The sequence below is a fragment of the Vitis riparia genome, chromosome 12, assembly GCF_004353265.1.
Source record: "Vitis riparia cultivar Riparia Gloire de Montpellier isolate 1030 chromosome 12, EGFV_Vit.rip_1.0, whole genome shotgun sequence".
NCBI lineage: Eukaryota > Viridiplantae > Streptophyta > Magnoliopsida > Vitales > Vitaceae > Vitis > Vitis riparia.
The window spans coordinates 11,559,158-11,585,441 of NC_048442.1; the positions used below are offsets into that span (position 1 = coordinate 11,559,158).

The window sequence follows — 26,284 nt, forward strand, 5'->3', positions numbered from 1 at the left end:
TTCTAATTAATTTTAATTAATTCAATTTTCATTTTTGTTTATGAAAATTTTCAATTTCTAAAATCCTAAGAAATTTTCTACCATAAGGCTGACGTGGCACAAAATTTTCAACTCGCTTAGTTGACCAACAAAATAATTCGAATTTCGCCAATCCAAAATTAACATGTGTTCCCCAAACACTTTTCTTTTTTACTCTTCAACCACCATTCAAAAGAAGACTTTTCAAACTAGAATTTCCAACGTGGCTAAAAAAAACCCGCTCATTACATAACTTGTGTGTCAATGACAGCCTTGGAGAACGCTCATCCCTTAGCTTTTTCCTCTTGTTTCCCTTTTGCACAAGCCTTCTTCTCACCAAAAACCAAAAAAAAACCCCTTGATCTCCTTGGAAACTTTTTGGTGGCAGCCTATGTGAATCCCTTCTCCAATAATGGTCTCTTGTTTTTCCTTCTTTCTCCCATCTTCCGTATCTTCCTTACCAAAACCAATCCTCAAAATTTCAAACTCCCCTAAAACATCTTCCAAGTAGAGTCTCACATTCCTTAAACTCCAATGGTAAGTTTCCTTACAAAAGCATGAAATTTATTAAATTAAATAATTGAATGAATAAATAAATAAGTAAATAAATTAGAAAACGGTAAAACAATAATAAATAAATAAATTAATTAAAAAAATAAGAAAAAATAATATAAAAAGGAAGATAACAAATAAAAATAAACAAGTGATTATAATAATAAAAATAAATAAATAAATAAAAACTGAGCCACACAAGCCATGCAACCATACAAGTCATTCAAATCATATTAAAAATGTCTAATGGGCCAAATGTGCCTAAGTGACCTAGATGGGCCTAATGAGTCTTAAGGGGCCTAGGGGTGTCCAAATGAGTCTAAGTAACTTAAATGAGCCTAAGTGAACCTAGATGGGCCTAAGGTGGTACTTAATAGGCCAAGTGTGTCTAAGTGACCTAGGTAGGCCTAATGTGTCTTAAAAGTGCACCTAAAAGCTATCATAAAAAGGAAGGAAAAACTTAAGTCTAAATTAGGGTTGCTAAGAGTCACAATGGGGTTAGATGAATCCCTCAACCAAAGTCTCCAAGGTGACTAAAAAAAAGTAAGTAGTATGAGTAGCAATGGGCTACCAAGGAGCTGTTGTAAAGTACCAAATGAACACATAATAGGACATGTGCAAGAAGGACAAAATAGAGGGTCTATAGTTATTTTTAACATTCAGAAAAAGTTAAAATATTTGACTTTTTCTATTCAGTAAAAAAATTTAAGAAATAAATCATGAGTTAGAAGTTGAATGTCTCTACATCTTTAATATTTGCTTTCAAGTATATTTAGAATGACATGTTGCAGTGTGCCATAATTGAGTATAAACTTCAATCCGACACAACTCATGGAGCCTATAACCAGAGCTACAGAATAGGAGTTTATCAACAAATTATGAAAATAAATGAGTCATCAACCTAATAACACAATGCATACATCATCATTTATCAACATACATTATGCCAATGGTCTATACTTCAATTCTCCATTGGTTGTCATTTACACAAGGTCATGCAAATGCATTTCCAAAGCATCTAGACTGAGTATGCAACAACCCACCCACCAACCCCAATCCCAAGAGAAAAAAGACATGTAGGGTGCATTTGGTATGTGAGAATAGGAGCAGAACTAGGATGGTGATGAAGGTAAATCACAATCCTATGTAGGAGAGTGGAATCAAAATCCTAGTGAGAGTGAGATTTGATTTTCATACTAATCAATTTTTTTATTTCTATTCCCATTCTAGAGACCAATCCGAACACATGATGAATGGGAACAAAATTGACTTCCCATTCCCATTCTCTATTCCAATATTCCAACATACAAAATGAAACCAAATTCTTAACTGTTCAGAAATCCTAATAACCATTTGATGGCACCAACATACACAGAAAGAAACTAAATTCATAACCGTTCATGTGTAAGATTAAGTTCTCAAGAGAATAGCATATGGCAACATGTTCAGTCCCTCACATAGATCAAATGGTCAGCTGATGTGCTATGACTATACCTAGAATATATGCTTTATCATGAGTCAAGTATCAATGACTAACCTGGCACTCTGGATCTCCAAATCGCACATTATACTCGATTAGCTTAGGTAATCCAGACTTCTTCTCAATCATGAGCCCAGCATACAAAACCCCAACAAAGCTACAACCTTCTTCTCAAGACCAAAGACTGAAGTTCTTCTGTTATGATGGGTGCTGGAGAGTATGCCCCCATCCCACCAGTATTCAGCCCTGTATCACCATCACCAACTCGTTTGTGGTCCTGAGCAGATTCTAGAGGTATGGCATTCTCTCCATCAACCAGAGCAAAGAGGGATGCTTCTTCTCCTTCCAGAAATTCTTCAACAATGACCTGAGAACCAGCTGAACAAAAAGCACCTTTGACAAGCATTGAGTCAACAGCTTTGCATGCCTCATCCAATGTCATAGCAACAATAACTCCTTTTCCAGCAGCCAATCTGTCCGCCTTTATAACAATTGGTGCCCCTTGCTCTTGAATATACCGCTTTGCAGCAGCAGGGTCTGTAAATGTTTGATACTGCAGCAATCAAATAAAGCATTAGTAAAGAGTGTTTTATGGAGAAGCGCTGGCATATAAATGATAAAGCAAATAAATGTTAATATGAGAAAAATGGAGTGAGGAAGACATGCCAATCACTTAGTCAAGGATTAATTAGAATGGATCTTTTTTGTATGTAAAGATAATATACCAAAAGAGCACCAGGGGGATCACAATCTATGAAGACAGAATAGAATTGGAGTCTTGGGCTGCCCCAAGCAAAATGAAATACAGAAGAAGAAGAGAAGGAGAAAAAAGGGTCCAAAGCTCACTACCTCACAATGCTTCTGAAACTGCTAATAAAGTCCGTAAGAGATCCCTACCACCAGAATAAACCTCAGTCCAGGATTGTAGTTAGAGAAGCAGTCTCTCTGACTAAAGATTAAATCTAAAAAACATTCTGGTCATGGAGAATCTAAAGTCTTATAGTCTAATTACAACAAATTGCTTTCTGACACCAGCACAGGCACTAAGGCAGCGCACTAACTTTCTGGTAATATGACACCAAAAGCAATCACTGTGGGTACTAAAGTTTAAAAAACCAGAGAAGAAAATGACGCCCATCATCTCCTTACTAAGATCAAAACTGATAGAAGCAAGCCGACATCATATTCATGATAAAAATGCCAGCAACAAGCAAACATGCTCTGATTTTCATAAATAAAAAAGAGGGGGGGACAAAAGGAAGGAATCATCACACTTGTGTAACTGAGATCAAAATAAACAGACAGATCTTAGCAGTGGGAATCCCATATTTGTCACACAAATCTTCATGAAGTTCTTGGAACCTTCTAATGCAGCAGCTTCTGATGAAGGGCCAAAACTGGGTATTCCAAGCCTTAACTAGATCATTTGAGAGACCTGAAACAAGAGGAGCCTCTGGCCCCACATCAACTCGTCCTACTCCCCATTTATGGCAGAAGGAGATCACTGCTGAGCTGTCAGAGATGTCAAGGACTGAAATACAAGTGGCATCTCCTGAGTTGGAAATCCCAGCATTTCCAGGTGCACAGAAGACTGCATCACAAGAGGGAGATCGCTTCAAGGCATAGCATAGAGCATGTTCCTTTCCGCCACTGCCAATGACCAGCACAACCACCCTATCTTCAACGGAGCCAATAAATACAGATGGATCAATGAATGATGAAGCATGAACCAGTGTCTCTCATATGTTTAAGAGAATATTCAGATACAATGAATCTTGAATCAATATGTTATAACTCAACCAAGATGAATACCCTAATTTCATATATATATTGGAATAGTCTTGTTAAAATCAACCAAGATGAATACCCTAATTTCATATATACTGGAATCTCCTGATTAAAAATGAGTAGAAAAATAATAGCGGAAACATACCTGAATCCATTGAAGGAGAAACCTTATAGGAAGAAAACCCTTTGAGATGGTCTTCCAATTCTGGCCACTAGATTCTGTGTCAATTTCTCTCTGAGAGGATTTTCGGAAAATTGGAATGCGTAGTGGTAGAATGGGGACCATAACCCTATTTATAAACTGCTAGGGCAGTTTTAATTTTATCACAATTATATTTCTGCCCCTCATAGAAATAATAATTATCTAATGGTATCTACACAATAATCTCATGACAATTATACCCTTAAGCCAATTAATCAATTATTAATTAGATCACTATATTTAGGCTTAATTAAATGATAGCACACACATTTTAATTATTTACATATGTGGCCCAAATTATAGATTAATTACAAAAAATTAATCTAACAATCTCCCACTAGGCCACATGCATATGTAATCAAATAAATGTGCTTAACCTTATGAGTTCAAAATTTGCTATCGTGTCCTTAGGGTATATCCGAACAATCTCGTCCATTAACTATACTGACATAGGATCAAGGTGGCCTTTGTTACATCAATCGTTACTAGACCAATCAATGGTCACATATATCTACACAGCTAAATGACATAGATCAATCATGAGTGCATAGCATGGAAATTACATGCAATGTGATCTATTCATGCCTATTTCCAACTGGTCCTACTTAAAACTTTATTGAGATCAAATCTTTAGCATAATTTAACAGAGTGCAATAAAATGAATACTTTATTTCTGTAGAACACAATCCAAATTTATAGATAAAGTCTAAACATAACATAGAGCAATATACAATGAATAATATAAACTCCCACTAAATTTGGATATCCTCAAATGAGACAACACCCATATGAGCAGTGTGCTCAAGAAAGACCTTGGGTGGTAATCCCTTTGTAAGCGGATCCACTATCATGGAGTTTGTTCCAATATGCTCTATGGATATCTGTCCACTCTGTACTTTTTCTTTTACAACTAGGAACTTGATATCAATGTATTTTGATTTTGTAGAACTCCTGTTGTTATTGGAATATAAAACAGCTGATTTATTGTCACAAAATATCTTCAGTGGTCTTTCAATACCATCCAGAACACACAGCCCAGTGACAAAATTTCGTAGCCATATTCCTTGATTGGATGCCTCATAACATGCTACAAACTCTGCTTCCATGGTGGATGAAGTTACGAGTGTCTGTTTGGCAGACCTCCATGAAATTGCTCCACCAGCCAACAGATAAATATAGCCTGATGTGGATCTTCTGCTGTCTTGGCATCCAGCAAAGTCGGAGTCGGAATACCCAATGAACTCTAACTGATCCAATCTCCTATATGTAAGCATGTACTCTTTTGTTCTCTGTAAATATCTCATAACCCTCTTGGCTGCTCTCCAATGATCCATTCCAGGGTTACTTAGATATCTGCCTAACATGCCAACAATGTACACAATATCCGAACGTGTACATACCTGAGCATACATTAGACTCCCCACAGCCGAAGCGTAAGGAATCTTCTGCATTTCTTGACTTTCTAAACTATTTTTAGGGCATTGATTAAGACTGAATTTGTCTCCTTTAGCGACAGGGGTATCACCTGGTTTGCTATTTTGCATGCCATACCTTTGGAGGACTTTATCAATATAGGTCCTTTGTGACAATCCTAAAATACCCCTAGAACGATCTCGGTGTATCTGGATTCCTAAGACAAAGGAGGCATCACCAAGATCTTTCATCTCAAAATGTTTTGATAAAAATCTCTTGGTGTCGTGCAATATGCTAATATCATTTGTGGCTAGCAATATGTCATCGACATATAAAACCAGGAAAATATACTTACTCCCACTGAATTTGTGATACACACATTCATCCATAAGATTTGCCTCAAAACCATATGAGACAATAATTTGATGAAACTTGAAGTACCATTGACGAGAAGCTTGCTTGAGCCCATAAATGGATTTAGTTAATTTACAAACCATATTCTTTGAGTCTTCGGACACAAATTTTCTAGTTGTACCATATAAATTGTTTCATCAATGTCACCATTGAGAAACGTTGTTTTAACATCCATTTGATGTAACTCAAGATCATAATGTGCAACTAGTGCCATGATTATCCTGAAAGAGTCCTTCGTAGAAACTGGAGAGAAGGTCTCTTTGAAGTCAATTCCTTCTTTTTGAGTAAAGCCTTTAGCTACAAGACGTGCTTTATACCTTTCTACATTACCATTTGAATCCCGCTTGGTTTTAAATATCCATTTACAACCAATGGGCTTCGTACCAACTGGTAATGGGACAAATTCCCAAACTTTATTGTCTTGCATAGATTTGTACTCTTCATTCATGGCTTCAATCCATTTCTGAGAGTTGGAACTTTTCATGGCTTGCTGGAAGTTGATTGGATCATCTTCCATCATTCCACTTTCTACCTCACGTTCCTGGAGATATACGATATAATCGTCCGAAATTGCATTTCTCCTCTCTCTAATGGATCTCCTTAATGGCATATTTTCTTGAGGTTGTTAAGTTTGTTCTTCAGGAGCAATGTCCTCATTTGCAATTAAGGGTTGAACAATATTGTCTGTTGGTTGAGGATCCAAATTTACTTCTTGATCAATGATAGGTAGTGAAACCTGTACATTATCAAAAGCAATAGTAGATCCCTCTTCCTCCTCAAAGACAATATTCCTAGCCTGATTTCTCCCCCAAAACTCAACATCCTCAAAAAATGTTGCAATTCCCGTCTCAAAAATTGACCTAATAGCAGGATCATAAAATTTAAAACCCCTTGATCGCTCTGCATAGCCAATAAAGTAGCTGCTAACTGTTTTAGAGTCCAGTTTCTTTTCATGAGGCTTATAAGGTCTCGCTTCAGCTGGACATCCCCAAATATGAAAATGCTTTAAACTGGGCTTTCGACCCGTCCAAAGCTCATAAGGCGTTTTAGCAGCCGCTTTAGTTGGCACCCGATTTAGGATATAAGCTGCCGTTTTGAGTGCTTCACCCCAGAGTTTTTCGGGTAAAGTAGAATGACTAATCATACTCCTTACCATGTCCTTAAGGGTTCGGTTTCGTCTTTCTGCTACACCATTCATGCTAGGTGATCCTGGCATGGTGTATTGAGGGACGATCCCACATTCCTTTAGGTATTTAGCAAATGGTCCTGGAGATTGTTCACCTGATCCGTCATATCTACCATAGTATTCACCACCACGGTTAGATCTGACGCTCTTTATTCTTTTGTTGAGTTGTAACTCAACTTCTGCTTTAAATGTTTTGAACACGTCCAATGATTGTAATTTCTCATGTATAAGAAATAGGTAGCCATATCTTGAATAGTCATCAATGAATGTTATAAAATACTGTTGACCATTCCAAGATGTCGTAGGGTATGGTCCACAGATATCTGTATGAATTAATTCTAAGACGTCTATAGCTCTATTTGCACCTAATTTCTTTGTTTTGGTCTGTTTTCCTTTAATACACTCAACACAAATATCAAAATCTGAAAAGTCAAGTGAATCTAAAATCCCATTGGACACAAGTCGCTCAACTCTAGATTTAGAGATAGACCTAGGCGTTTGTGCCATAATGAGGCCGAATTATCTTTATTCAATTTACGTTTTGTACCTCGTGATTCCACATGCAAGGTTTCATTATAGGACGGAACAGTTTCCAACAAATATAGATTATCATAAACATTAAGTAAACCGGTTCCTACAACATTTGAATTAATAGATAATGCAAATCTATTGTTTCCAAATGAACAACAATAACCTGATTTGTCCAAAACAGAAAATGAAATTAAATTCCGTCTGAAAGACGATACAAAAAAAGTATCTATTAAATCCAAAAAATAACCAGATTTCAATAATAATCTAAAGTGCCCTATTACCTCTACTTCTACCGACTGATCGTCTCCGACATAGATGCATCTTTCAGCATCACTTGGTTTTCGGTAACTCAGGCAACCCTGCATAGAAACACAAATGTGAGTAGTAGCACCAGAATCTAACCACCATGTGTTTCTAGATACTGAAGCTAAATTAACTTCAGAACAGACCAAAGTAAGAAATATACCTTTCTTAACACGCCAAGCAGCATACTTGGTACATTCCTTCTTAGTATGTCCAGGCTTATTACAGAAGAAACATGTTACCTCAACTTTCTGTTTCTTTTGTTCTAGGCCATTAGAAGCAGCAACCTTATTATCCTTATTCTTTCGTTTGCCCTTATCCTTGGAAGTGCTAGCCAGATGAGCACTTTCGGTCCTGTCTTGCTTCAATCTCTCTTCCTCTTGCACACAGAATGAAATGAGCTCATTAAGAGTCCATTTATCCTTTTGACAGTTATAACTAACCTTGAATTGATTAAATTGTGCAGGAAGAGAGATGAGAACCAAATGCACGAGTAAATCATCAGATAACTCAAGTTTCAAAGCCTTAAGTTTTGAAGCAAGATGAGACATCTCCATGATGTACTCCCGAACATTACCCTTGCCTTTATACTTCATTAAAATCAAGCTTGCTAAAAGCGTGCTCGTTTCAGCCTTATCGTTTTTGGCAAAACGTTTCTGAATTTCCGCAAGGAAGTCACTGGCATTAGTAACCTCATCGGTTACCGCACCCCTGAAAGCTTCTGGAATTCTGCGCTTCATGATCATAAGACTTAGCCTATTTGAACGTTCCCACTTACCCCAATAAACCTCATCCTCTTGAGTACTTTGCTCATTGAGTTCATCGGGTTTGGGCATTCTCAAGGCTAAGTCTATATCCATGCAGCCTAAGAGAATCATCATATTCTCTTTCCAATCCTTAAAATTAGTCCCATTTAACATAGGGACATTATTGATGTTGGCAGATATAGAAGTAGTTGATATAAAAGCTGAATCGAGAACAAAATAAAATGAATCAAATAAACCATCATGCTCACATAAAATAAGCAATTAAACACATAATCCTTAAATTTAAAAGCAAATTATGACATTTCAAGATACCTAGCACAACATTAATATAAGTCTTTGGACAGTAATATTAACTGTAAGTGGTACTCTTGTTGTAGTGATCAAACATTGATGATAAGTTATGTCAAATAATAAATCTATCTTTGGATTGATTTATTATTCACATTAAGTTACCTTTATAATCATCACATATTTATCACCACAGGTATGTATGCAATTTGACCAAATATTAACTTTCCTTTGGGCCAGTCAATAGCCGCATGAATCACATACACACAAATATCTAACACCCCGAACAGACTAATCTACACGAAAGATGTCACTTTGGTGATTTTCCGCTTTAATTAGCCTATTTAAAATGCTAGATCAATAACTTAAATATTAATATCATAAAATGCTATTAAATAATAATAATAATAATAATAATAATAGTAATAAAAAAAATTTATCAACTCAATATTTCATAAATCTTAATCCATTGACATATATATATATAGGTGTGTGTGTGTGTGTGTGTGTGTATATTAAAATAACAACTCAAAGAATTAATCAAGGAGTTGGCTCTGATACCACTTGTTATAACTCAACCAAGATGAATACCCTAATTTCATATATACTGGAATCTCCTGATTAAAAATGAGTAGAAAAATAATAGCGGAAACATACCTAAATCCATTGAAGGAGAAACCTTATAGGAAGAAAACCCTTTGAGATGGTCTTCCAATTCTGGCCACTAGATTCTGTGTCAATTTCTCTCTGAGAGGATTTTCGGAAAATTGGAATGCGTAGTGGTAGAATGGGGACCATAACCCTATTTATAAACTGCTAGGGCAGTTTTAATTTTATCACAATTATATTTCTGCCCCTCATAGAAATAATAATTATCTAATGGTATCTACACAATAATCTCATGACAATTATACCCTTAAGCCAATTAATCAATTATTAATTAGATCACTATATTTAGGCTTAATTAAATGATAGCACACACATTTTAATTATTTACATGTGTGGCCCAAATTATAGATTAATTACAAAAAATTAATCTAACACAATATTCCAAAGTTTTATTGATTAAAAAAAAGTGTACCCATTTGTAAAGAACAAAACAAATGCATGCATATGCAAAGGAAGAGACACTCTAACAACCATTTTGATAGTTGTAGCTAACAGCATAGCTTTCAAGCCTCAAAATTACTTATTCTTAGCACAACCACAAGCTTGTGTTTAGATGCCTCGATTTGATATGGGATTTAAATTTCTAACTCCAGGTGTCATGGGAGACCTGCACTGTCTTTGAAATTTAGGATTTGTCGTCAGGTTACATCCAAATACAGATCTGCATTCCACAAGTGTTAACAAACAATGAATTGAATCATAGCCCAGCCTGTCTAAATCTTCTGGAAGTTTGGATAGACAACAGAGTAGAACAAAAGCTAGAAGTGTTGAAATATTTTAAAGTCTCTACTGCTGAGCATGTTTTGCATTCACTGTCAATAATGTTCCTCTGACTGAATTCAGCCCCATCTGAGTAAATTTTCTCTAAGTGCCAATAAAATGTGCATCATCAAACCAACAGCCTCACTGAATTTTCTATTCAGAACCTTATTTAGCCATCTAATCGCTCTAGTAAAGAAGAAATATCGAACAATACCAGCAGATTAAAAAGCAATAAACAAGTGCATGTGCAGAAGAACATCATCATGGAAGTATGACAGGTTAAGAAAGGAGTTGGCTATGCCAGGTGAACGGGTACAACTACATTCACTTGGAAGGGAAATAGGAATAGCCACAAAAACAAGCCTCCAATATGGCACAAGTCTAGACATTTCCTTCCCAACAATTCTAGATATTTTCTTTAATGTGAGAATCAAACATGCAACTTTGAAAGAATTCAATAGCTTTCAAATGATCCAATGACAAGGGGAAATGATTGATCAGGTGATTGATCCACTTTCGCAATGCATACATTGAAATACTAGAAGTTGGATTCATAGTCAACTCAATATATTGTGTAGTTTCTCATACAAAATTAGTATGAACTAATTAATATAATCATTAAATATGTGGGAGAATTTGCTGGAGAATGAGGAAGCAAGTTAAATCTAACATTAATCTTGCATTGTTTGCCTCGTATAAGTATAATGGCCTCATTCCCCAGCTCACAAGGGGTAATAAGGATCATGAATTTCATATTTCAGTGAAAGAAAATCCAGTCTGGTTAGCCTTGAGCAAGTATAAAAGCTAGGAGTCTTGGCACCCTTTGTATACATCTTATGTACTTTGGTGTGTTTCTTTGTTAGGCATTTTTAATATCTTTTTTGCATGCCGATAAATAAATAAATAAATAAAATCAAATAAAAAATCTAAATAAAGGCTAGAAGACCAATAATGCAGTTAAAATCTAAACAAAATGTACCAGACTGACATCTTTAACTAATAGATGATGTGGAGAAACAAATCTTTGCTCAAGGAGGTAGCCCACTCACGATTTTGTGTGTGAAATAATAGTATTGACGAGGAAGATCCTTGGTTATTGAAGGAGCTCAACCAAAACAAATCTTCTGCCTTCAAATCAAGGTACGATTTTTAAATACTATGATCTATGGGTGGGTTGAATGAATAATTTTTATGCTGTGAACATACACTCCGAATCCAACATTCCCAACAACTGAAAAATTTCTTCCAAATTAGCCTAACTGAAGGGCTCTTATCCCACAAGTTTTTAAATTTAAAGCGTTCAAATTGGAAAAAGATCACAAAACCAAAACCATTTGCATAATTTGTATAGGAGCTAACGCCAAATTCATCATAGGAAACTGTGACCAAATGCAGTTTCACTTCAACATCAAATGCAGGAAAATGGTGATTTTTTTTTTTTTTTTAAAAAAAGGACAGAAATAAGACAGACTAATAATATAAAAAAAATCACAACAATAAAGACATTGTTAACTTTGAAAGAAAATATTTCCTTGATTCCACCCAAAAAAAAAAAAAAATAGAAAAATAGATAAACCTAACCACAATGAAGCTCAAGCAAGTTTCAAACACAGCATCAAAAGATAAGGATAAATTCTGAAAAAACTCATGATGCCCCAATAAAAAGGAAAAAGGAAAAAGGAAAAAACAAAACCCAAAGTACAACTAATTCACAAAAGGCGTAAACCCTTTTAACGGGGATAATATCCTTAATCACAAACCAACAATAAAGTAAATACCATTAGAAAAATTAGGATTTTGGTTACTAGAGGCAATGTCAGATTGTTGGAGTTGGGTTTGGGTGCCCAAGTGGGCTCACTTGACTTGACCCGACCCAAATAATTAGAAAATGGGGGAGTAGTTTCTTGGAGTTTTATAACTACCCAAAAACTGCTGCTATTAAAAAAATAAAATAATTTTTTTAATTATCTTATTTTTCTCTCTTTGGATGAAAACTCTTTTGGTGAGAATTCTCTCCTAAAAAACCAGAGAGAGATATTTTGGCTCCTCTCTCCCTGAAAACCACAAAGAGAAGAAATATGTTGTCTTCTCTCTCCAGGAAACAAAAAAAGTAAAAATATAATTCTTCTATAGAAACAAAAAGTCCTTTCTCTTAAAGTTATTTTGTTTTCTCTGTGATACAAAGGTTAAGATTCTTGTGCTGTGATAAACAAATGATTCTCGTATTCGTAGTTTCATTCATGACTTGAGGCGAGAAATTTGGCTAGTGAAACAACCAATCTGGATCTTGGGCATTTCAGAAGGTAATCAGAAATCTTATTATTCATCATTGGTATTAGAGCCTTATTAGATTGTTTTCTGGTTTTTTTTTTTTCTCTCTCTCTTTCGAAAGAAGAAGAACATTTTCGTTTTCTTTGAAAAAGAAATAAGCAGAGAAAGAAATCTTTTCTGGTTATGGTTCTAGAAAAACACAATTTCTGAATTTAAAAATAAATTTTTTTGTTTGACTGTATTCTAAAAAAAGTAAATAAATAAACAAAAAAATTGGGATAATATGATTTTGGATATTGTTCCACATAAAAAAAAAAAATAAAAGGAAAAAGATAAGGAGAAAAAATAAGTGCAAAGTGCACCCACTCTAGGAGTCTTGGACGAAATTCAAATGGACAATAAAATATATATATATATAGGAAAAGACAAGAGCCACAAGTTTTGGTTATGGTTCCAAATTAAAAAACCCTTCTCCAAGACAAATAAAGTGGAATATTTTTTTCTAGGATTTTTTTTTTTTAAAGTAATAATAATACAAAAAGTTAAATATGTTTTAATCTACTTATTAACATCAAAGTTGAATTAGTGTTGTTGGTTAGAACCTTTCTCATTCTCACTTAAGACCCAAGTTCAAGCTTTGATACCCTCTCCTATTTCAAGTTCAAATATAATTAGACTATTAAAAAAAAGAGGGTCTTAAATATGAGTACTTGTTACTCAGTGAAAAAAATAAAAAGAGAGAAGGGATTGTCTATAAAGAGGCTTGATCTCTTTACCATAGGTATAAAAGTCTTGTACTCTACCAACTAGGCTAGATATATATATATATATATATATATATATATATATATATATATATATATATATATATATATATATATATATATTTCATAAAAGACTATGGTTATTGAAAGCAACATCTAGAGTTATGGAAGACATTGTGAATAATCCTAATATTGTTGTTCCTCTTAACTTTAAGAGAGAAGATTAGTTATTTTTCTACATATTTTTTTTTATGCTTTGTACATGAAATGTAAATATCTTATATTCAAGATATGACATGAATATTTATCGTTTGAAAAATAAGTATATCTTTTATGTACATGCATATCTTTAATTCTTTTGTATATGTTATTGATACATGCTAGTTGTATATATATATACATATATATATTTTATGGAGTGGGAGGTTTTAGCCTAAAAAGAAACTTAAGTAATTTCTTGCCTAAAATTAGAAATACTTGCATAGATTATTTCTAATTTGTAATAATTAAAATTGTATATAGGAGCTGATTGGAAACATAGTGAACTTTCGTTTCTATTGCAATTTAAGGTTATTACACATTAGAAGATGATTAAAGCAGGTAAAAGTATCAATATCCATAAAAGTACCGATTAATAAGATTATGCAATATCTCTAAGTAGTTGAATATATCGACTACAACTAGGAACATCATAGTATAATTAAACAAAGGTGAGAAACTGAATGACGATAATTACAAGATTTGGTATCGTAAAGTTCAGTATATCCTTGAAGAGCGAGAAACTCTCGATACACTGAATCATGTCATGTAAGAACCTAAACAAGGAAACTCTGCTTAACATAGAAGAGATCAGGAGGCTTATATGGCTTGGAAGAAAAATAGTTTTTTAACTCGCATTACATTGTTAAACTATATGTACAATGATTTCTTGATTGAGTATGAGGTTTACCAAACTGTTCATGAAATGTGGCATGCTCTAAAGGAAAAGTATGGTGAACTTTCAGCTACTAAGTTGAGAAAATTTGTACTGAAATTTGAAAATTATAAGATGCGACCGAACCATACAATGAAACAACATCTCAGGGAGATGAAAAGAATGATAAGAGAGCTTAAGACATCCAGATGTGTCTTCAATGATGAGCAACAAGTTGAGGCGGTCATCAAATCTCTACCAAAGTGTCAAGACCTTTGATGATATAGTTTGCCATCTTGAATTGGAAGTCAAGTGACTTATGGTTGCTAGGCATAATGAACAAGCTCATGTAGCTTAATCCAGTTCTTGCAAAAATTCCGGCTTTAAGAGTAATAGAAAATTCTTTAAGAAGAATAAGAGATCTGATGATGCTTCAAAGAAAGAAAAAATTGAGACACACAAGAAATTTAAGCGTGCTAAGAAGGATAAAAGCAAGTTCAAATGATATAATTGTGGCAACTAAGGTCACTTTACTTGTGAGTGCACTCAGTCAAACTAGACTTAGTCCCCCATTAACCATATAGCTAGAGACCAAGGAGCATATGTAAAGTTTCGACAAATTAGTTTCAATACAAAATGAATCTATGTAGGAAACAACTTTAAAGTTGAGGTCAAGGGTATTGAAACGTGTAAATTGGAGTTGTGTAGAGAATGTACCCTATTCCTACATGATGTTATTTATATTTCGAATATTCGATGAAATTTGGTCTCTATGTTAGTCCTTCTTGGTTTAGGTTTCAATTTAAATTTTCATGATTCAGTAATGGAGTTGTATTTGGGAACAACATACTTTGGTTTTGGATTTATTTTGAATGGTTTTATAGTTCTTCACATTGATAACTATGTGTTTTCTAGTACTAATGATAGTTATTATTCGTTGATGACTACTTCTAGAAATGCATGTTATCATGTGATCATATGGCATGCTAGACTTGGGCATATTGGACAAGAAAGAATGAATAGACTAGCTAGAGAAAATTTTCTTGGTCAATTCACTAAAATTGATATGCCAACTTGTGAATATTGTCTAGTTAATAAAACTGTAAGAAAACCATTCAGAAAATGAACTAGAACTAAAACATTATTGCAATTGATCCGTTTTTTACATTTGTGATCCTATGTGTGTTAAGGCAAGGTATGAGGCCTTATACTTCATCACATTTATAAATGACTTTGCTTGTTACGGTTATGTTTATCTAATTTCTCATAAGTCAGAAACATTAGATTATTTCAGACACTACATTAATTTAGTTGAGAATCAGTTAGATAAAAAGATTAAAACATAAAGAATAGACCGGGTTATAGAATATCTATCAGAACAATTTAAAGATTTATGTGATGAAAAAGGTATTGGTACACAGTAGACTATTCCAAGGACTCCATAACAAAATGTTGTTGTTAAAAGTAGGAATAGAATGTTGTTATACATGGTTAGATCAATGGTGTCTCCCCAACATAGTTGACTACTTCTCATGTTCTTATCCAAGTACCCTTAAAGTTTGTTTCATCTACTCCATATGAGTTATGGAATAATCGAAAGCCTGATCTTAGCAATTTGCGACCTTGGAGGTCAATGGCTTATGTTCACAATCCTTCTCATAAATATGGAAAATTAAGTCATAGAGGAAGGAAATGTATCTTTATAAGATACAATGAACACTTTAAAGGGTATGTGTTCATAGGTGAGCATGAAGATGGAACAGTAACTGAATTAGAATCATGAGATGTCACATTCTTAGAGGGCGATTTCCCACATATGGGTGAAAGTGATAGGAATTTACATCTTTATGAAATTATGAATCCTGACATAAGATTCATACCCGAATAGCAATTGATGCTTGAATTGAGTAGGAGTGAACTATAGTACTTGTAGCAAGTACAGTAAAAGAGTCGATGTCGAGAAAAAGTTCTCGATAAATTATTCCTTGACGATGATTTGATATTGAAGGGGAAGTTCATATTTTCACTCAATATGATGATAAGCCTAAGTCGGTTCAAAAGACTCTTACTTGTCCAAATAAGGATAAATGAAGAAAAACAATGGAAGAAGAATTGGAGTGGATGCGAAAGAATCAAGTCTAAGACTTGGTTGATCTACCTTCAGATTGAAAAGCTATTAGGAACAAATGAGTTCTTAAAAATAAAATGAAAGGCAGATGGATCCATTGAAAATTATAAAGCTCAATTAATGGCTAAAGGGTATACCCAACAAGAGGGTATAGAAAATGAGGAAACGATCTATCTAGTAGTTAGGTTTGCCTCAATTCGCCTCATTCTAGCTATAATAGCTCGTATAGATTTAGAGTTACACTAAATGGATGTTAAGACAACTTTCCTTAATGGAGAGTTGAATGACGAAATTTATATGGAATAACCTGTGGATTTCATTATCCAAAGCCAATCGCACAAAGTGTGTAAGTTAAATTGATTGATTTATGGCCTTAAACAATCATCCAGACAAAGGCACTTAAGATTTCATTATGCAATAACTTTATATGTTTTCACAATGATTGATGAGAACCATTATGTTTATATTAAGTGAAATAAAGATAAATATATGTTATTATCTTTATACATGGATGATATACTTATAACTAGAAATGATTTGGAGTTTGTATAAACCATTTCAAGATGGTTGTCATCTACTTTTGAGATGAAAGATATGGAAGAAGCATTTTACATTCTTGGAGTAAAGATCCATAGTGATCATTCTCACAAACTAGTGACTCTTTTATAAGAGCACTATAGTAAGAATATCCTTGAATGATTTAATATGCAAGATTGTAATCCCATTGACACTCCATTTGTAAGAGGTGAAAACCTAAGTAAAGAAATGGGTCCAAAGACTCAAAAAAAGAAAAAAATAACTAATGTTCCTTATTTCAATGTTGTTGGGTGTCTAATGTATGTTGTGATGTGTACAAGACTATATATATCTCTTATGTTGTTGGGATGGTGAGTCATTACCAAGAAAAATACTAGAATGATGCACTAGAAAATAGTAAAGAGAATTCTTTGGTATCTAATAGGCATTGTGGACTATTCCTTTTGTTATCAAGGCAAATAATTATGCTTGTGGGTTACTCACATGTCGTTTAGGCAGGTGATCTAGATGAGCACAAATCAACATTTAGATACGCATTATTGCTTAATAATGGTGCTAGATTATGGAAAAGCAAGCAACAAACTTGTATAGCTTTGTTAACCATCGAAGTTGAATTTACTGTTCGTTCAGTTGTAATATAAGTTGTATGGTTGAAAATATTTTTGCAAAGCTTGGGAATAGTCAAGGATGTTTTTGAGCTAATGACAGTCTAAAGTGACAGTCAATTTGAGGCCATTTATGTAAATGATCCGAAATATCATGGAAAAATTAAACATCTAGATACCAAAAATAATTTCAAAAGAGATATTATTGCACAAAGAGAAAATGATCTTGAATATTTACCTATATGTGAAATGGTTGTTGATCCATTCACAAAATCCATTCTAAGAAACATGTTTTTTTGTACATGTAAAGTCATTGGGATTGTGTAGGTTATGATCTATGTGGATCATATGTTATGGATCATTATTGATTAGATATAAGATACTTTATACATGATAAAATGATATGAATATTTGTTATTCATATAATTGAATATGTAATTGGTACTTACATATATAAGTATGTCAATAGGCAGAGGTTGGCTCTCTCACACGAGCAACCACCCCAATCAATATGTTTATGAGTTGGGATGAGACACAATATAGTAATGTTGATAAATGAGTGAAAAGTATACAAGAGATGATGAGTGTCGCCTTGATTAAGTATCAAGATGAGGTCTATAGTAAACGACATCTTGACTGAATGTAATCACCCATAATTACATTTGCTTGTTTGAACCGAACTTGAGTTTTAGCATAAAAGGTTTAAGGAAAACCATAGATGCAAAACTCAAACAAGCTACTAGTGTGAAGTTCTTAGTTGAGGTCCGTATGGTGGTAGTTTGACATACACTCTCTAAGTAAAGAGAAACCACCATAACATGTATTTCATACTACATGTGTTTGAATGTGACTAGTAAGGAAAGTGAGTGATTAATCCTTGCATCCTCACTGTGTGAGATCCTTAGGGCTTATTACAATTGTAATAGCCTATATTGTACTCTTTTTACTTTTGACCATGTTTTAAGGTGACAAACTAATGTTGCTACTTTGGTATGTTTCCGACGGAAATGAAATATTTTATCCTTATAGGACATATTAGGCAATCGGTTAATTTGGATCTAAAAGGCATGAGGTCATAAAGAAGACTTTTTTTAGTTACATTGATAAAGATGTGTTCATGGTCAATCAGTTATATTGCTTTTGTAGCTGATATAATTATGAATGCATTTATAATGTTGGATGATATACAACTTCGAGGGATTAAGTGTATACATTAAAATAAGTTTGGGGTATAGCGAGACATGATTATTATTGTTCACTCATATATATATATATATATATATATATATATTTTAGGTTGAGCTATTATGTATCCCTAACAGGTGTATAACTTTAATAGCTCCCTAATTGCAGGTGTGCTCGCATAGTCACACGACTCATTTACCTGTATGAATGACCTTTAAAAGTGGAATAGAATGGACTTGGATGAGTGATTAGGCTAGTACAGCCCATCTTGTGTAAGTGGGAGATGTTAGAGTTGGGTTTGGGTGCCCAAGTGGGCTGACCTGACCCGACCCAAATAAATGAGAAAATGGGGGAATAGTTTCTGGGAGTTTTATAACTACCCAGAAACTACCACTATTAAAAAAAATAAAATAATTTTTTAAATTATCTTATTTATCTCTATCTCTCTCTCTGGGTGAAAACTCTCTCGGTGAGCATTCTCTCCTAAAAAAACCAAAGAGAGATATTTTGGCTCATCTCTCCCTGAAAACCACAAAGAGAAGAAATATGTTTTCTTTTCTCTCCATGAAACAAAAAAAAAAAGTAAGAATATAATTCTTATAAAGAAACAAAAAGATCATCTCTTAAAGTTATTCCTAGTTTTCTCTGTGAAACGAAGGTTAAGGCTCTTGTGCTATGAGATACGAATGATTCTTGTATTCGTAGTTTCATTTATGAGTTGAGGCGAGAAATTTTGCTAGTGAAACAACCAATTTGGATCTTAGGCATTTCATAAGGTAATTGGAAATCTTATTATTCATCACAAATTGTTTTACTTTCATCGAGACAGAATGAAATTGGAATGATGTTGATAAGGAGGTTGCGGAGCCACTGAAATGGCGAAGTTCCCAAGGAATATGGCAATTTTTTGTGGAAACGGAAGCTCCTGCAAGGAAAGATGATGAAGTTCCAAAGATGCTATAGTTATTTGGTAGGAATGGCTTTGAAGACAGGTGAAGATTATGGAGAGTTCTTAATCCAAAAGTCCCAATGCTATTCAATGACATGCAAGCCATCCTAAAAAGACCCTGAATTTTCCCAAATATCAGTCTTTATTATAGCTTCAAAGAAAAATGTGGTGCGAAAATTGAAATACTAAACTTAATGTTGAGGGGGAAAAGTAATGAAAAACATAAGCTTTAGATTTGTGTGATTTAAAAAGGCTACAAAAAAACTATTTTAAAATCTTATGGGCCTAATTACTTGTTATTTTAACTTATTTTTTAAAAAAAATGGAGAAATAAAAAAAATAACCTTAAAAATATAAATAGAAAATAAAGTAGAATACAATTTTTTTTCACTCTCTTTACACCAACCAATATTGAAAATCTTAAAATATAATTTTTTTTCCCTCAATTACAATTGTTTTTTTTTTAATTCATTTTAATCTCTCTAATTTTTTTTATTAGGCAAAAAGACTTTAAATGAAATTATATTTCACAGATGAAATTTTACAAATAATCTCCAAATGAAACCATATTTGATAGATGCAATTTTACAAATAAACTCCAAATGGTATTCAAAAACACATCTAATTATATTAAAAACTATATACTTTACAAATTTTTTTACTAGACAAATAAACTCTAAATCAAACAAGATTTAATGCTTTTAATTCCATAACAAGTCTAATAGTTTTTTTAAATGAGTTGAAACTCAAATAATGACCATTTTATACCATAAATTGGTTTAAAATAACTTTATTGTTTCTCCTTTTGTGTAGAACCATGTTTTTTGAATTTTCTCACTAAACAAATAAATTTCAAATTGAGCAAGACCTAGTACGTTGAATTTGGTAACAAGCCTATTATTTTTAAAAATAATTTAGAATTTAAAAAACAACAAAATTACTACTAGAAATTCATAGACTAAAATTGATTTAAAATAAATTAATTATTTTCTCTTGTATTTTTGTAAGTTTTCTTTATAGAAAATTTGACTTCTAATAACATTAAACTTAAAGTGTTTAATTTATTAATGAATTTAATAAGTTTTAAAAATAATTTGGTACTAAAAAACATATCCAATCATTATCAGAAATAATAAATCAATATTGTTATACAATGAGTTATAACTTCATTATTTTCCTTATGCATATAACCATATTTTATGAATTTTCTCATCTAATGAGGTTGTACACTAGCATTTTTCATATGCATCCTCATTCAATGGCTAGATTGGTTTTTATATTGTGAAAAATTATGTTTGAAAAGAAGTTAAAGTTGCCTCTTATTTTTGTTTATATAAAAAAATAAGAAATAAAACTCAAAGAGTGACTCTTTTTGAGAAAAAAAAATGTCTATAAAAATTGAGTTTAGGTCTGGGGAAGGTACTATAAGGTAAAACATCTCTAAGCCCTCTTTACCAAACAAGTGAAGGAAACTAAAACAATTGACTAATAGATCAATGGATACCAAAATACAACAATAACAAGAATATACAATAAGGTAATGGTGATAGAGAGAAAAAGATAACAAATATCAAAGCATGACATGCATATCAAAGGAATAAATCAAGAAAACGAGGAAGTGTACCTCAATAATACCCAAAATAGGAAAGCACACTTACATAGAAAGAGAAGGTTAATTCATAAGCAAAATAAGAGATATAATGACAAAACAAGAGCCAAAAAAATATATACAAAATATAAATAATTAAAATCAAGAGGCAAAGATGACTAATCTAGCATCAAAGCGAGCTAAAATACACTAAACATACACAAGGGTCAAATCAGGACAACAAGTATGTATAATTGAAATAGCTAGAGAGGAGATATAATACAAAGGAGGTTTTTCTAATATATACAAGATGTCTACAATACGAACCAAGAGTTAAAGGAGGTTAGAAGTATGTAAACAGAGACTCAATTAGAAAGTTATACAAGATATATAGAAATTAAACAACAAGTAGGTACTTACAAAATAAATCTAAACAAAATAGTTAGAGATGAGATTAAAAAAAATAAAAAATTACAATATCTTCAAAATTTCTACAATATAATCTAAAAGCCTAAAGGGTTTAAGCATTCACCAGAATCTCATATTTCATTAAACATATTATTGCTAAAAAATAAAGCAAAATAACAAGTCATGCAAACATGGAATTGTTTGACAAGTACAGAGGTGAGATAAAATCAAAACATAAATTGTAGAACTCATCAAAAGTATCTACAACACATTAAAAATTTTTATGAAGCTTAAACATTCACCAATTAACCCATATTTCAAAGAACATTTCATGACACTGGATTCAAGTTAGCACAATAAGTTAAAAAAAAAAATGAAACTAATTCTTAAATTTGAAAAATGATTTTTGAATGAAACCAAAGCTCAAAAACAGTTATAAACCTATGAGCTATAATTGATTTATAAAAAAATTTCATAGGTAGACAGAATCTTGACACTTGGAAAAACCAATTTACTCAACAAGATTGGAGAAGGCTTTATTTTTTTAAAATAAAAAATAAAATCAAAAACTAAAATTCTTTGATACATTTAAGAAGTCTAAAACATAATCCAAGTCTCAAAAATATTTTAGGACAAGTCAAGGAGTTTGAATTTAGAAAAATATCTCAAGGGTTAAAAACAAGTCAACAAGTGAGCGATATTTGAATATTAAGAATATGAGCTTTACCAATGCCCAAATTATTTTCCATGCATATCCCCAACCCTTTGAAGATCATAGAAAGAAACTCATGAGGATCATCAATGATCTCATTAAATTGAAATTTTTTAGATTAATCTATGTCCCAAAAATCAATAAAATCTGAAAATCATTGGTTTGAAAAATGAGTATTATAGGGTAAAAGAATGAGTCATGAACAAATCCATAGGGCATTCACTCCTTCTCAACCCACAAATGAGTATGAATTTGAACTCATAAGAGACATGAATAGTCAAATTAACACTCACACGTGAAAAAAAAAAAAAAAAAAAAAGTGTTGAATTCACAAAGAAATACCTATAGATGAGGTTATTATCATATGAAAGCATCCATTATATATCATGGAACACAATACCCATTATTGAATCTAAATGACCATAATTTCAAACTCCAATTGACCATGAAATTCAAAAAGGTTAAAAATGGTCTATTAAATGTTAGTTTGAAATTTAAAAAAAAAAAAAAAAAAAAACCATTAAGACTAAGAGAACATCTATCAATTTTATCAAGCATAATAGTGATATCAAAGCTTATGGAAGGAGGTTTGACCTTGGTTATGAAAAAGACCATTAAGAATACTTGAAATCTCAACCAAAGAGGGTTTGAAAATCAGCTTTACATTCAAATTTTAAAGGGGAAAAAAAAGCTAAAAGAGGCCTCAAAAGTTATTTTCCATAAAAATAAAAATAAAAAATCACTTCGGCAAATAAATAAACACTTGTGGCTCTCAAAATTTATTTCAAAATTAATCAAAAAGGCATTCAAAACCAAATTCCCAAAAAGAGAAAATTAAAAGAAAATAAGGACTCTAAATCCTAACAAAGCCTTATCTTATAAGTGGTGAATGACCTTAAAAAAATAAAAAATAAAAACTCACAAGAGGTAAAAATCAAATCAAACCAAACTTTAAAACAATTGTATAGTAAGATAAATCAAAGATTTAGCAATCCCTCAAACAATCAAGGAGAATCAAGAAAATGAGAGAACCATATATTTGGAATAAATAACCAACAATCCAATGTGTGGCCTCTAATATCCACACTCAACAAATACATATCCTCAAAGAACCAAAAGAAAAAAGGAAAGTAAAGTAAATGAAAGATAAAAACAAAAAAAAACAAAAAAAAATGAAATTAAATTATACTTACAAAGTTTCTCATCACAAGTGACCAAACATGTTTTTCAAGTAAGCTTCCAAGTTAAGAATCTTTCCAAAAGAGCTTGTCTTCCTCTTCTCTCAATTTTGACAGAGTATCCCTTATCCAAAACCCTTAAAAAAATTTCTTTAATGAACTCCTAAAACCTTTTTTTATAGGACAAAGAATTGTAGAGATTTGGACCGATTTGGACACTTGTCTTCATCTTCCCCAAAGCTCAATTCTCTTTAAAAATCCTCTTAAACCAAACCTAAACTTGAAAAAAAAAAAAAAAAAAAGAACACTCCTAAAACAAACCTTGGGAATTTATAAAAATAAAGGGGAGAAGGACCTAGGATGTTGCTAAAGTCACACCATGGATCCAAAAAAACCCTCCAAAAGTGACTTAAAAGTCAATGTCAAAGTTGAATAGTAGGTCAACCACAAAGGAGCATGAAGAACAGAAAAGCCGAAGAGGATCCTATACAAAGATTTAATGCTTTAAAATTTTAAATGATTTTTCTAGTTTTTAAGAATAATTTTAAATTTAAAAACTAACCTAATAACTTACAAACTAAATCAAAACTAATTTAAACTACTTTCTCCATAATTGTGTACTAAATACATACATGTAATGAAAATCTTGGTTTATTTTCATATTAAAATATTAAACTTGGTTTATTTACAAATAAGATATTATTAATCATTATTATTTTTAAATTAATATATTTTATTTTTAATAAAAAAAATCAATTATGTCTCTATGAAGATAATAATACCATATTTTTATAATATCTCTTAAAATAATATTTTTTTCATAAAAGTATATAATTTATTTTTTATTATAATATTTTTTATTTACATTTTATTAAAATTATTTATTTATTATTTTATTTGTAAACTTTTAATAAGATTTGAATTAAATTTAATTAATATTATATAAATTGAATTTACAATATTTTTTTTTTACAAAAAAACAATTTATTGAAAGAGTTCTTTTTTTTTTTTTTTTGAATTTTGAAAAATAATTTATCAAATACCCTTTTTTTTATGGAATACTAATAATTTTTAGTATATGTTAGAAACATAAGGGTATTAACATCTTTGTTGGAGTTGGGTAGGTGCTCAAGTCAAGCTGACCCAACTCGATCCAACAAATTAGAGATCTAGGGGGAGCAGTTTCTGGGAGTTGAAACTGCTAGAAACTGCCTAGAAACCACCCCACTAAATATATATATATATATATATAAAGGTCTCATTATCGCTCTCTTGAACTCTCTAGCTCACTTTTATTTTCTCTGAAAAGAAAGACGGAGAGAACTTAAAAAGAAAAGTTCTTAAATGTTTTTGTGCTATGAAACGAAGTAGTTCCCAATTTGACTGTGGTTCCATTCACGACCTAGGGTGAAGAATTGAATGCTGAAACAATTTTTTATTGGATCCTGGATTTTTCAAAAGGTAATCCAAAGATTTCCTACATTGGTATCAAAGCGTTTTCGTTTGTTTCATGTTCAATTTTTATTTGTTTCCAAAAAGAACATTATTTCCTATTATGATTTGTTTCTAGAAAGAATAGTGTTCCCATAAATAAAATAAGATAATAAATAAAATAAAATAAAATAAAAATGGTGGATGTAGTGAGTAGATGGTGGATGCAGTGGGTGGATGTAGTAAAAAAAAATTAAAAATGGTGGATGCAATGGATGCACGTGAAAATTGGATATCTACAGTTAAATGAAAAGAAGATAGTATCCAATAATGTAGTTTATTGGTAATATCCGATAATGCAGATAATATCTAATAAAATGGAAATTGGATAATATAATTTAAAAAAAAAAATGATGAGATGACACTGTAATCCCACAGAACCTGCCCAGAAGTCTACCCCTACCATGCCACTAGTGGATAATCTAGATAATATCCAATAAAAATGAAATAAAATGTAGATTATGGGATATATATATATATATATATATATATATATATATATATATATATATATATATATATATATATATATATATAGATATATATATGACACTGTGGACTCCTTAGATAATAAAATATAAATTTTTTGAATATGATGCAACACCCAGGATTGGCGCCTGAGTCTTTCCTATGTAAGGAGTTCCTTATTAGCACTAGAATACCAACACTTTCAAATATAATTATTACCTTTTGGTATAGTTAGACCATGACTAGAGACTTGGTACCTAACATGATTCTTTAGTCAAAATGATGAATGTTGATTTGTTCATAAAATAATAATAATAAAAATAATGAGGGACAATAAAACACACACACACACACACACACACACACACATATATATAATTATGTCCTTCTAATTAAATTTTTTATTTGTCAAATACTTAATTAAAGTATGAGTATATGTTACTCATTAAAATTAAAATCAATTTTTTTGTCAGGTACAAAATGGTACGAATGAACAGAACTAGGAGAGTACTAAGGGATAAAGGACCTTGGCTATTTTTAGATACGCATATGAATTATAAGAGGGACCTTAGCCATTCTATAAATGAACATGTGGATCATGTGGTTAAGATGATCAAGAGTTTGGAAGTGGAATATATTTTTCAGTTAGGCTATAAAAAATTAATTTTACAAATGTCATTAATAAAGCCTGAGGCTAAAGTTTTAGAAAATATA

General features: G+C 32.0%; 2 protein-coding genes and 1 pseudogene across 2 annotated transcripts in view; 1 reads left to right on the top strand and 2 right to left on the bottom strand.

Moving 5' to 3' along the window:
• LOC117926662 (protein-S-isoprenylcysteine O-methyltransferase B-like) overlaps positions 1-26,284 on the top strand; it is a 54,154-nt gene that overhangs the window by 16,677 nt on the left and 11,193 nt on the right. The gene's annotated exons all lie outside the window — the stretch shown is intronic.
• Positions 2,096-5,491, bottom strand: LOC117925971 (annotated as a pseudogene).
• Positions 8,252-8,747, bottom strand: LOC117925972. The gene is made up of 2 exons (XM_034845068.1): positions 8,331-8,747; positions 8,252-8,266 (listed from the first exon to the last, which is right to left on the bottom strand). Exons 1-2 carry the CDS (start codon positions 8,745-8,747, stop codon positions 8,252-8,254), a joined length of 432 nt encoding a protein of 143 aa, XP_034700959.1.